The sequence below is a fragment of the Oncorhynchus nerka genome, linkage group LG12, assembly GCF_034236695.1.
Source record: "Oncorhynchus nerka isolate Pitt River linkage group LG12, Oner_Uvic_2.0, whole genome shotgun sequence".
In the NCBI taxonomy this organism is placed as follows: Eukaryota; Metazoa; Chordata; class Actinopteri; order Salmoniformes; family Salmonidae; genus Oncorhynchus; species Oncorhynchus nerka.
In genome coordinates, this window is record NC_088407.1 from 23,844,122 (window position 1) to 23,857,996 (window position 13,875).

A 13,875-nucleotide genomic window follows, 5' to 3' on the forward strand; every position below is an offset into this window, starting at 1 on the left:
CTTGTTCTACTACTACACGAAAGCAGCAACTCACTCCAGTCCACTCCGGCCCCAGACATCAGGTTTTCCATCTGTATGTCTTACGGTCACCACAGGGCTCGCTGTGACCTCTCACCTGCCCCTGATGCACACTTCTGTTAGTTCTGAGCTGGCTGCCTGTGTCTAACACAACTAATGAAAGCTATCTCCTCTCTATCTCTCTCTCTCTCTTCTATCTATCCCTATGCTTCTGACAGCCTGCAAAAAACTTGATGTCAGTTATTGACAGGTTTAACAGACCAGTGATTCTGCTTACGTATCACACAGTTATTAAAGTGAATCATTCCTATTGAGTTTACCGGATGTACAGTTTTTGTGCTTAATCAAGGGATTCTTTATTGCTTTCCATTATGTAATTCTGGGTCAAGTTGGGTTAGGGCTTTGATACATGTGAACTTCTCAGTTGTCTGCCTTCTTCATTAACTGTTGGCCAGTATTGAATTACCAGAACCCAGATCATTAAGACTTCATAGGCTACTTGACCAATGACTACTTGACCAATAACAGAAAAACATGTCTAATTTCCCAAAAGTTTTATTGCTTATTTGTATTGTTTTGAGGTATGTGATTATACAAATAAATATACAAACGATCATGTTAAAGAAATGGTTGCTTAAAATAATTGAAATAAAGAATGGAAAATAACTTGAGAAACTCCGGAGGAATCCTCAGATGACGTACTGTATGATGTTTTCATGGGCAACACATGAAACAGAAGCAAGGGTTACAACTATGACATGGCAGTTTTGAGATGAAAGAACTACAATGACTATGATTGATATGGCACACTGGCATGATGTGAACATATTAGAAGTAGACAATATGCTTCAAACACAAAAGGGAAAAGCTCCTGGCAGATAGGCACTTAAAAAAAAGTTGTGTAGTAAGTGATTGGCAGTCCTGGTGCTGGTATGTCATCAGTAGTACTGAGCGATTAACCGAAATGTTGGTTATTTTTTGTTTTTTTAAAACAACTTATTGAAAGACGTCGGTTAAATGATTTGAATTCCATTTAGTTTGGTTCTTTTCTGTGAGCTCAATGTGCAGTTTCTGTAGGGATTAAATCAGATCAAGCCTGAACTGAACTGACTTGGAAAGAAATAATGAAGTCATAAAGTAAAGTAATGTGAATAAATTATGGTTAATAAGTAATAAGCAGTAAAGGACCGTCACTACCACCATGGGACTTGTATTAAATGTTTTATTCTGTGTTGTTACAGCATTCAACACACATAACGTATAGTGTATTATATAATCGAACGCAAAATCAAAAACCGTGATCATTTTTTATAATCGAACCGAAACTGAACCGACCTGAAAAAGCACTAATCGCTCAGCACTAGTCGTCATTAAAATAGGCTGTGGCATTGCAGAGCAGTCCTCTCTACTTCTTTTCTCGCTCCATCTCACAATCCACCATCATCCTGAAAAAATAAAACAGAAACAATTATATGTGTTCATAATCACTTCTTGAAAAGGCAACCTCAGATTCAGGGTATTGTGGTTTCTGGAAGAAGAGTAATTCATATCGTTAATGTTCGATATTTTATACATCACTGATTTGACACAGTAATTCATCAAGAGTCAATGGATATGAATATATATGCAAGCGTCCGAAATGGCATCCTATTCCCTAGGGCGCCATAGGCTCTGGTCAAAAGTAGTGCACTATATAAGGAATAGGGTGCCATTTGGGATGCACAAGGTGAGTGAATAAAGGTACACAACACGGGCCTACTCTTACTGTATGTTCGCTCAGCAACTACATCTCAGCTTAATCTTAAACCACCCATTGATTTATTCATTTTAGCCTGGATTTCACTGAGCTGGACTTCAATCAAATTAGGCTTATTTTTCATCTTTATTTAACTAGGCAAGTCAGTTAAGAACGCATTCTTATTTACAATGACGGCCTAGGAACAGTGGGTTAACTGCCTGTTCAGGGGCAGAACAACAGATTTTTACCTTGTCAGCTCTGGGATTTGATCTAGCAACCTTTCAGTTACTAGTCCAACGCTCTAATCACTAGGCTACCTGTGTTGGGTCATCAGATGCTACTCAGGTAATAGTAACCTTTCATAAATGCTTGTTAGAGTGGTTTCTGTGTCATTTTTTCACATGACCCTTACCCAACTATACAGACATGTTGTGCTATACTGTAAATGTTACATTTCTTATAAATGGCATTGTTTTACTTCAGAACCACAACTCAACACTCCCCAACTCAAATGTTACAACAGAATTATTACTTCTGCAGAAACACTGGTCAGCAATATAATATAATTACTTCTAATGAATCAACAGTCATTTAAAATCAATTGATAATCAGATGAATTGGTTTAATTACCTCCTTGTCATCACGGCAGTCCCCACAGAAGCAGCCGATGCAGCCGTTGACCACCTGGATGCCACAGTGATACATTTAAAAAATATAATAATCATTTTTAAACGTTATTTATTTCACCTTTATTTAACCAGGCAGGCTAGTTGAGAACAAGTTCTCATTTACAACTGAGACCTGGCCAAGATAAAGCACAGCAGTGATGCACAAACAACAACACAGAGTTACACATGGAGTAAAACAGACATACAGGCAATAATGCAGTAGAAAAAAGGTCTATATACAGTGTGTGCAAATGAGGTAGGATACCGGAGGTAAGGCAATAAATAGGCCATAGTGACGAAATAATTACAATATAGCAATTAAACATTGGAGTGACAGATGTGCAGAAGGTGAGTGTACAAGTAGAGATGCTAGGGTGCAAAGGAGCAAAAATTACATGCATCATTATGACAGTATGTCTATGCCCCAAAATGCACCTTATTCCCTTTATAGTGCACAACTTGTGACCAGGGCCCATAGAGTTCTGGTCAAAAGTAGTGCACTAGTATATAGGTAATAGGGTACCATTTGGGACATAGCCTATGTGTTCCATTCAATTCTCTGACCTGGATGCCACAGAGGATGAGTTGCAGGCCCCCCAGGCCCAGCGTGATGGAGAAGAGGACCAGGTGCCACAGGGCCGCATTGGCAGGGATCACACACAGGTCCCACAGAGAGTGGTCAAACAGGTAACTGCTGTTCCCACTATAGAGGAGGGGGAGAGGGGGATGGGAGGAGGGAGGAAGAAAGGGGTGAAAAAGGACAGGGACGGATGAGAGTGGTTTAGGGATAAGAGGGAAGAGAGGGAGAGTAGAGAGGAAATGCAAAAGAGGGTTAGAGCAATGATGTAGTCCAATGTGTTTTACATAGATACATTATGAACAGAGGGGAGAAAGTAAAGTATTGAGGGAAAGTCAAGATTAAGAGGCAGGTTTAGTGAAGAGAGGAGAAGTTGAAAAGATAGGCAGAGAAGAGAGATGTTATTCAGTAAGTAGCAAAAGGGAGGACCGGTTAAAACTGTGCAGACATCTGTCATTATCATCATTTCAGTAATCAGCTGTTACACGTGATTCCCTTCAACCACAGCATTATCTTTGACTCTGACTGCCGTTGCACGTACACCACAGAAACGCCAACATCCTTCTGTTGACTACTTCTAGCATAAACGTGTTGCAACTCTGTCATGATGCCATTTAGCTGTTTGATATGTTATTAACTATGTGACCTGACCAGGACAAACGACGGGCCTGGGTTAGTTGAGGTGGTCAAGAAACATTCAGAGCCCTAGTGCTCCCAGACTGAGTCTGTTTGACCACTCCCTGTGAGACCTGTGTGTGATCCCTGTCAATGCGGCCCTGTGGAACCTGGTCCTCTTCTCCATCAAGCCGGGTGAGGGCAAGATGGCGCCGACAGATAAGGCAGCTCTGCTTCTAGCTCCTAAGCAACTTTGTAGTATTTCGTTTTTTTGTGTGTTATTTCTTACATTATTAGCCCAGAAAATGTTGTGTTTTTAAATATTGCCAGAAATAGCTATTGGATATCAAAGCGGCGGTAACTCACCAGGATTAAGACCGGGAATACGACTTTCCTGGGCAATTGAACTGATTCCAGAGGCTGATCCAAAACATGCCGGCGGAGAAGAAGTATTCGGAGTGGACTTCTAGTCCGACTCAGGAGGCGCGCACATCATCCCCCGCTTCCGAGTATATTACTCACTTATGTTCAGTCTCTGGATAATAAAGTAGAAAAGCTCAGGGCGAGAATCTCCTTCCTGAGAGACATCAGGGATTGTATCATACTCTGTTTCACGGAAACATGGCTTTCTTGGGATATACTGTCTTTGTCCATACAGCCAGCTGGGTTCTCAGTACATTGGGCAGACACGATTAAAGAACTCTCGGGGAATAAGCAAGGTGGATGTGTATGTTTCATGATTAACTACTCATGGTGTGATTGTGATAACATACATAAACTCAAGTCATTTTGTTCACCCGACCTAGAATACCTCACAATCAAATGCCAACCTTATTACCTCCCAAGAGAATTCTCTTCGGTTATAGTCACAGCTGTGTATACTCCCCCTCAAGCCGATACCACGGCGGCCCTCAAAGAACTTCACTGACTTTATGCAAACTGGAAACCACATATCCTGAGGCTGCATTTATTGTAGCTGGGATTTTTAACAAAGCAAATTTGAGGAAAACGCTACCGAAATTCTACTAACACCATGACTGTAGCACTCGCTCTAAGAAAACATTAGACCGCTGCTACTCAGCTTTTTCCTCCCTCCCTCGGCAAATCTGACCACGACTCCATTTTGCTCCTCCCTAGCTATAGGCAGAAACTCAAACAGCTACATCCCAAAAAGATGTGTTGCCGCCACCAACTGGACGGATTGAAACCAAAACAAGGTGAAAAGAAAATCCAATGTGGGGCATTCGATAGATGTGATTTCATGGTTTCCACCACAATTGCAACATGTCACATTTTCATCACTTTTATAGCACATAATGTGATCTTTTCCACAACTTGGACATCTCGGCTCCTCCCTTCTGCAAACACTTGAAACATGACCAAAAGCTTTACAATGATATCACTGCATTGGTCTTAGGATAAATGCTCTGTCCCTCAGTGGCGGATTTAGGTATAGGCGACATGGGCAGCCGCCCAGGACGACATCTTGCCGGGGGTGGGGTGCCGCACCAAAACTGTGGGTCAATTAACCTTGTCGGAGTGGGCGCCCTGATTCTAGTTTGTGAGCTAGGCAGGCTACTTCCTGGGAAGGTCTCCCACTCAGAAGTACGAGATGGTGAGGTGGGCGGGGGGTAGGTTGACTTCACGTGTCCCCACTGGAAGCCTGAGGTAGGGGGAATCTTTCAAAATAGCACACCTCTAACTTTGTACAGTACTAATGCAATTAGTAAAATCAGTCACACTATGAAATGCTACCAAATAAACCACAATTAATTCATAATAATGTGAATATATAGTTTCACAGACATATTGCTGCATTTGTTTCTGGTTTGTGTGAAATCGTAAAGAATAATATAAACCAGTCTACACACCACCAAGGTGGATTGGTTTAGTCTTGATTCTTGGTCAACAGTGTTGGGGGAAGGGTAATGTAGTCTTGACTCTTGGTTGACAGTGTTGGGGGATGGGTAATGTAGTCTTGACTCTTGGTTGACAGTGTTGGGGGATGGATAATGTAGTCTTGACTCTTGGTCAACAGTGTTGGGGGATGGGTAATGTAGTCTTGTCTCTTGGTTGACAGTGTTGGGGGATGGGTAATGTAGTCTTGACTTGGTCAACAGTGTTGGGGGATGGGTAATGTAGTCTTGAGTCTTGGTTGACAGTGTTGGGGGATGGGTAATGTAGTCTTGACTCTTGGTTGACAGTGTTGGGGGATGGGTAATGTAGTCTTGACTCTTGGCCAACAGTGTTGGGGGATGGGTATTGTAGTCTTGATTCTTGGTTGACAGTGTTGGGGGATGGGTAATGTAGTCTTGACTCTTGGTTGACAGTGTTGGGGGATGGGTAATGTAGTCTTGACTCTTGGTTGACAGTGTTGGGGGATGGGTAATGTAGTCTTGACTCTTGGTTGACAGTGTTGGGGGATGGGTAATGTAGTCTTGACTCTTGGTTGACAGTGTTGGGGGATGGGTAATGTACTGATTCTCGATTGCCAAATCAACACAAATGGGTTTTTATTTGTCTTTGTTACTTCTTTTTGATATTTATGAGTCTTATTTTTGTATATATTTGTATATTTATATAGTTTGAAATGTTATGATTATATATTTGTCTTGTTCCAAATGTCTGAATAAAAATTACAGTTATTGCAGAATGGTGCTTTTATGGGGGGTTGGCGGGGGGTGGGGAGCCATACAAGCTAGAACCATCACTGCTGTCACTACACCCACAATAACATCTGCTAAACATGTGTATGTGACCAGTACAATTTGATTTGATTTTGATCTGGGTTGAGGGTTGAGGTGTCTACTACTTACCCACTAGTCTATTCTGCCATCAACTGGCTGTTGTCAATATTGCAGTTAATACCCACTTTAAGAGAGGGATGGAGGGAGGGAGAAAGCGATAGAAAGAGAGAGCAACTCACCCTGGTAGGTCCTCAAAGGGATATTTCCATTCTCCACTAGCAATCTGACATTTAGGTCCAATGGCCAGTCCCGCAGAAGAGACACTAGTGCAGTAGATAGCTCCGACCAAACCAAAAGCAGCCGAGAAGACAGAGTTCAGCATCTGTTGGAGACACACACACACTTAATATCCTCCTTTTCTACCTCTCCTTCACTCACATCAGTTTCCTGAGTTTCACTTTTTTTTCTTCTTCCGAGCTGCTCCACACTGCTAACCTTACGCGTAACCCTAACCTTAAATTAAGGCCAAAAAGCAACCCAAAGAAATCATGAAATTTTACAATATAGCCAATTTGACTTTGTGGCTGTGCTATCTATTGGAAACCCTACTCACTCTGCAACGGTTTCCGCAGCAACCATTTCCACAGCAACCCTTGCCCCCGGCCCTGATAGCCGAACAGCTGGGGCACAGCATCTGAAAAGAACACAGACAGACAGAATAACTTGAATTCTTCTAAGCTGCATATCATCATCATACTTCAACTATCACAACATGCACTAAAACACAGAGAAAATATTGCTGTGAAAAAACACACTTGATTGTATGGGTACTTCTTGAGCTCTTTGTTCACGTTCCAGTATGTGTGTGAGTGTGTGCACGTGTGCGCGCCGTGAATGCTCTTATCTTCTACGCAAATATTTGTCAATTCTGAATCGATTTTCCTTCTCTCGTTCCAAAGGGCAAGGACTGACTGGGATGGATGGGACTGGGAGTAAGAGGGAGCGCTAACACACAGTACAGAACAGTAGTGGGTTGGCTCGAACCACTAGAGCTGTTCACATTTCCTCCAGGTAGTAATGAATACACTGTTAATAAAGACACACCCTGTTATCGGCCCCGAAACGTCCTTATCATCACTATTATATCACAGGGAACATAAAACAGGCTGCATAGTTTCCACTGACAAGGCTATCAACGTGGATATTCTGATAGCTGCAACATGGTAGTGTCCTGACCAAAGATTTATTGGCCATGGCATATCAAAAGTGATGATGGAAACTATCTATCTGTTTCCCACATGTACTTCCTTTTGCCGAACTGGTGCAAGTGTGGCTCTGTTCAGTGTAATGTTTGAGAGAGGTATTCTTTTGATATCACAATGAATGCATCCTGGGAGTGGAGGACAGATAGAGTGGGGGAAGTAAAATAGGTTCCCCACTGTAATGAAATAGTCAACCATTAATCAGTTACTCTCCATCTGTGATAATACAGTAGAAACTGGAACCTCTTCCTCCTTTTCTGACATAATCTTTCATCTTTATTCATACCAAATCCTTCCACAATTGTACTTCTATTACTGAATGTAAACATTCTGGAAATGCCTTGATCCAGCCAAAGATGTATACATTATTACACAGGTATTTCCATGTCTTTTACAAGAGAGACATGTCCCTGTCGTCTTTGTACACTCTCAGAAAAAAGGGTTCCAAACGTGTTCGTCAGAGTGAGAACCCATTCAAGAACCCTTTTGGATTCCAGGTCAAACCCTTTTGGGTTCCATGTAGAACCAACCCTCTGTCGAACCTTTTTTTCCCCATGAGCGTACAGGTGAATGAGTGGTGTCAAGGTGTCTATCTATGCTCAGTCAATATACTCACGAATATCCCCCCTCCGATGAGGCCGCCCATGAGCCAGACCTGCAGGGAGACATGACTGCTGTCCTGCTGCTTTCCGTCGGGGAAGAACAGGAGGATGTTGGAGATGATGCAGGCGAACGCCGAGGGCAACAGGATCAGGCCCACCAGGCGAGAACACTTCCCAGTGCAACACATACTGTCTTTACTCCGTCACCAGATAGCTCAGTGATACTGCAGGTAGGGTATGACAGACACCGAGACAGTGGAGAGTAGACCCAGACTGAAGAAGAGGTGGTAGATAGAAAAGAGGAGGGGAAAAGACTTCACGATCAAGACAGACACACAGCAGGAGGAAGAAGAGGCTGAGATGACAGGGCTGTTGTTGGTCTCAGGAGCCACTGTGTCCAGTATATTCCACTGTGCTGGACAATAAATCGTCTCTTTCTCTTCAGCCCTTCAGTTCTCCGTGTAGACCCCTGGAAGCGGAACACAAGCGGAACCCTTGCCTGTGGAATGGAACTAAACAGAACAGAACTAAATCAGGAGTCAATTCTAGAATTGCCCTTTGATACCTGCCCATGTGTGTACTCTGGCTGTTGGTATCAGTGACATTTATGGTTTGTTAACACAGAGAGGGGGGTTGGTGGACTGGCCGGGGGATTCTGTCTCTCCCTCAGTGAACGGAGGCTGATTAATCTCACAGGGATGTGTAGGGGAAAGCACAAGCACACCAACAACGACACAGAGGAGAAGATAGCACAATTCGCATTAGAATGCTAGAATCCTAACTAACTTAATCTGCCTGACAGGTTACATCAATGGAAACTAGTCACCTTTAGGATTTTCATTTTATGGCTGTTGTATCAATTGACGTGTTTGATTAGTGTTCTCAGTGATGCGATAGTGGTAGGGCTTTATTACTGAGTGTCATAGTGCAGGGTAATAATGACGCCGACCATTTCTCACATGTTGGGACTCTTTGTACTGACATCCAGCTGTGGACTGGACCAGGGAGCTCTCCTTTAGCTGGAAAGGCTGTCTTGAGTGTGGCCCCCATATGGGATATCCAATACACTGACCTTCTCTGTCATTCACTGTATATTACAGTGATGTTACGGTGAATGACAGTGGACATCAGACAGGTATGAGTGCAGGCATGTTAAAAACCACAAACAGTACAGGATGAATACAGTGGTGAAGCCGTGGGACAGCTGAGGGAGGAAGTCACCAAGTCATGAACTAATTGCTCGAGAAACTGACACAAGGCAGAGCTTCGCTAACATTTGCCAGCTAGCTAACGTTAGCCTCTTAGCCGTTAGCCACTTAGCCACCTAGCTAAAATTCACAACATGTTTTGCAAATTGGTAACATATAATACGAATTGCAATTCGTAACATATCCTATGAAATTGGTGATGGACATCCACAAATTCAAACATACCATACGAAATGTAACATATCATACTAAATGGAGTGTTAATTAATCAGGCTAAAACCTACGTGATCAACTGTGTATTATGACCCTGTGAGCAGTGAATTTGCATGTTTGTACAATTGCGTTTCATTGGGCTAGGCCCGGTTTGCAGTGAAGTGGATGTTAAACCTTGGATGTTGAGTTCTCCTTAACCGTATACCTCTTTAGTATGTGTAGTGTCACTTTTTAGCAATGGTGAGAAAAGTACACAATTGTCATACTTGAGTAAAAGTAAAGATACCTTCATAGAAAATATAAAAGTGAAAGTCACCCAGCAAAATACTTACTTGAGTACATTTACATTCTAGTAATTTAGCAGATGCTCCCATCCAGAACAAATGACAGTTAGTGCATTCATATCACAGGCATAGAAAGTACAAGTGCTGGTTAAGTGGGGGGTTCGAGATGAGGAGGAGGATTATTTAAGATACTGAAGAGGTTGGGTTTCAGATGTTTTAGAAACATGGGCAGGGATTCTGCTGTCCTAGCTTCAGGGGGAAGCTGGTTCCACCATTGGGGTTCCAGGACAGATATGAGCTTGGACTGGGCTGAGCGGGACCTGCCCTCCCGTAGGGGTGGCAGGGCCAAGAGACCTGAGGTGGCAGAACGGAGTGCTCAGGTTGGGGTGTAGGATTTGAGCATAGCCTGAAGGTAGGGAGGGGCAGTTCCTCTTGCTACTCCGCAGGTAAGCACCATGGTCTTGTAGTGGATGCGAGCTTCAACTGGAAGCCAGTGGAGCATGAGCAGCTCTAATTTCCCACAGTTCTATTAACGACGGTGAGTGCAGGTGTTTGCCTGGCGTTAGCAAAAGACTGGTGTCACTGGCTCTATCTAGTAATAACAATAACAAAGCTATATACAGGGGATGCCAGTACAGAGACAATGTGGAGGCTATATACAGGGGGTACCAGTACCGAGACAATATGGAGGCTATATACAGGGGGTGCCAGTACCGAGACAATGTGGAGGCTATATACAGGGGGTACCAGTACCGAGACAATGTGGAGGCTATATACAGGGGGTACCAGTACCGAGACAATGTGGAGGCTATATACAGGGGGTGCCAGTACCGAGACAATGTGGAGGCTATATACAGGGGTACCAGTACCGAGACAATGTGGAGGCTATATACAGGGGTACCAGTACCGAGACAATATGGAGGCTATATACAGGGGGTGCCAGTACCGAGACAATGTGGAGGCTATATACAGGGGGTACCAGTACCGAGACAATGTGGAGGCTATATACAGGGGGTACCAGTACCGAGACAATGTGGAGGCTATATACAGGGGGTACCAGTACCGAGACAATATGGAGGCTATATACAGGGGGTGCCAGTACCGAGACAATGTGGAGGCTATATACAGGGGGTACCAGTACCGAGACAATGTGGAGGCTATATACAGGGGGTACCAGTACCGAGACAATGTGGAGGCTATATACAGGGGGTGCCAGTACCGAGACAATGTGGAGGCTATATACAGGGGGTACCAGTACCGAGACAATGTGGAGGCTATATACAGGGGGTACCAGTACCGAGACAATGTGGAGGCTATATACAGGGGTACCAGTACCGAGACAATGTGGAGGCTATATATAGGGGGTGCCAGTACCGAGACAATGTGGAGGCTATATACAGGGGGTGCCAGTACCGAGACAATGTGGAGGCTATATACAGGGGGTGCCAGTACCGAGACAATGTGGAGGCTATATACAGGGGGTGCCAGTACCGAGACAATGTGGAGGCTATATACAGGGGTGCCAGTACCGAGACAATGTGGAGGCTATATAAAGGGGTGCCAGTACCGAGACAATGTGGAGGCTATATACAGGGGTGCCAGTACCGAGACAATGTGGAGGCTATATACAGGGGGTGCCAGTACCGAGACAATGTGGAGGCTATATACAGGGGGTGCCAGTACCGAGACAATGTGGAGGCTATATACAGGGGTGCCAGTACCGAGACAATGTGGAGGCTATATACAGGGGGTGCCAGTACCGAGACAATGTGGAGGCTATATACAGGGGGTGCCAGTACCGAGACAATGTGGAGGCTATATATAGGGGGTGCCAGTACCGAGACAATGTGGAGGCTATATACAGGGGGTACCAGTACCGAGACAATGTGGAGGCTATATACAGGGGGTGCCAGTACCGAGACAATGTGGAGGCTATATACAGGGGGTGCCAGTACCGAGACAATGTGGAGGCTATATATAGGGGTGCCAGTACCGAGACAATGTGGAGGCTATATACAGGGGGTACCAGTACCGAGACAATGTGGAGGCTATATACAGGGGGTGCCAGTACCGAGACAATGTGGAGGCTATATACAGGGGGTGCCAGTACCGAGACAATGTGGAGGCTATATATAGGGGGTGCCAGTACCGAGACAATGTGGAGGCTATATACAGGGGGTACCAGTACCGAGACAATGTGCGGGGGAACAGGTTAGTCGAGGTAATATGTACAGTTGAAGTCTGAAGTTTACATACACTTAGGTTGGAGTCATTAAAACTCGTTTTTCAACCACTCCACAAATTTCTTGTTAACAAACTATAGTTTTGGCAAGTCGGTTAGGACATCTACTTTGTGCATGACAAGTAACTTTTCCAACAACTGTTTACAGACAGATTATTTCACTTATAATTCACTGTATCACAATTCCAGTGGGTCAGAAGTGTACATACACTAAGTTGACTGTGCTTTTAAACAGATTGGAAAATTCCAGACAATGATGTCATGGCTTTAGAAGCTTCTGATAGGCTAATTGACATCATTTGAGTCAATTGGAGGTGTACCTGTGGAAGTATTTCAAGGCCTACCTTCAAACTCAGTACCTCTTTGCTTGACATCATGAGAAAATCAAAAGAAATCAGCCAAAGAATTCTAGACCTCCACAAGTCTGGTTCATCCTTGGGAGCAATTTCCAAAACACCTGAAGGTACCACGTTCATCGTACAAACAATAGTATGCAAGTATAAACACCATGGGACCACGCAGCCGTCATACTGCTCAGGAAGGAGACGCGTTCTGTCTCCTAGAGATGAACGTACTTTGGTGCGAAAAGTGCAAATCAATCCCAGAACAGCAGCAAAGGACCTTGTGAAGATGCTGGAAGAAACAGGTACAAAAGTATCTATATCCACAGTAAAACGACATAACTTGAAGGTTCCACCAACCTCCTGTGGTATGCACTACCCTCTGTAGGGTCTTACAATCGGATGCCGAGCAGTTGCCATACCAAGCTGTGATGTAACCAGGATGCTCTTGATGGGAGAGTTAAGGTGGTGTTGGCAGGGTGCATTCTACTGGGATTGGTATTCTGTAGGGGAATAGGGATTTAAAAATAGTGGGAAGTCTTTCAGCAGTACAGGGCAGGGTTTTAATAGTAGATATCGATTTGAGGGGTACATTTCTTCGAATAACTATTGCACCATCGACACCCAAAGAAAGGAGGGAAACGATTACCAACTGGACGCTATTTTTATGATAAACAGACAGGTTTTTATGGGGGAGATGACTGTGGGTAATCTTGGAGGAAAATACAATTTGGTTGATATTTATATAGTGGCGCATGCAAATTATCCCGGGTTCACCTGGGGAAACAGCAGGGGCGAGAGGAGCCACATAGATTGTGTTTGTCAGGTGTGGACTCTGCACACGTCACTCCGGTATTCTATACTGACCACAGTTGCCTGTCTCTCTTTCTGCCTTAAATAATGACAATATCTTGTGTAAAGACCCTGAATTAATCTCTAACTTTGTGAATTCTTTCTATAAAAATCTGTAAAAATCTCATTTTAATGGGATTGAATGTCAACATTTTATGAAACATGTCCATTGTCATGTTCCAATTATTTCTGATGAGTTCACATCCATATGGAAAGATGAGTTTTTTAATAGTAGATATTAGATTAGAAATGCTCTTAAATCTATGAAGAAAGGCAAAGCACCTGGAATAGATGGTCTTTCTGTACAATTGTATGTACACTTTTGGGAACATTTATAGAGGGACCAGTATTCAACATGTTCCAAGAATGCCTAGCTAAGGGTGATTACTACCATGAAACAAGGGGATATTACCTTAATACCAAAACCTGATAAAGATCGCTTTTTCATAGATAATTTGAGACCTACTACATTATTAAATACAGATTATAAATGGATAACTTTAGCATATGCCAATATACTTATACTGGGCCTAAACCATTTTATTAATGAATTGGTTTCATGAAAGGT

At 43.5% G+C, this 13,875-nt stretch overlaps 1 protein-coding gene across 1 annotated transcript; it reads right to left on the minus strand.

Moving 5' to 3' along the window:
* Positions 1-1,222: 1,222 nt before the first annotated feature.
* tm4sf5 (transmembrane 4 L six family member 5) lies at positions 1,223-8,713 on the minus strand. Its single transcript, XM_029674362.2, has 6 exons — positions 8,182-8,713; positions 6,917-6,997; positions 6,543-6,685; positions 2,989-3,127; positions 2,387-2,440; positions 1,223-1,463 (listed from the first exon to the last, which is right to left on the minus strand). The coding sequence occupies exons 1-6, from the start codon at positions 8,353-8,355 to the stop codon at positions 1,446-1,448; spliced, it is 609 nt and encodes a 202-aa protein (XP_029530222.1). The 5' UTR covers positions 8,356-8,713; the 3' UTR covers positions 1,223-1,445.
* Positions 8,714-13,875: the final 5,162 nt, after the last annotated feature.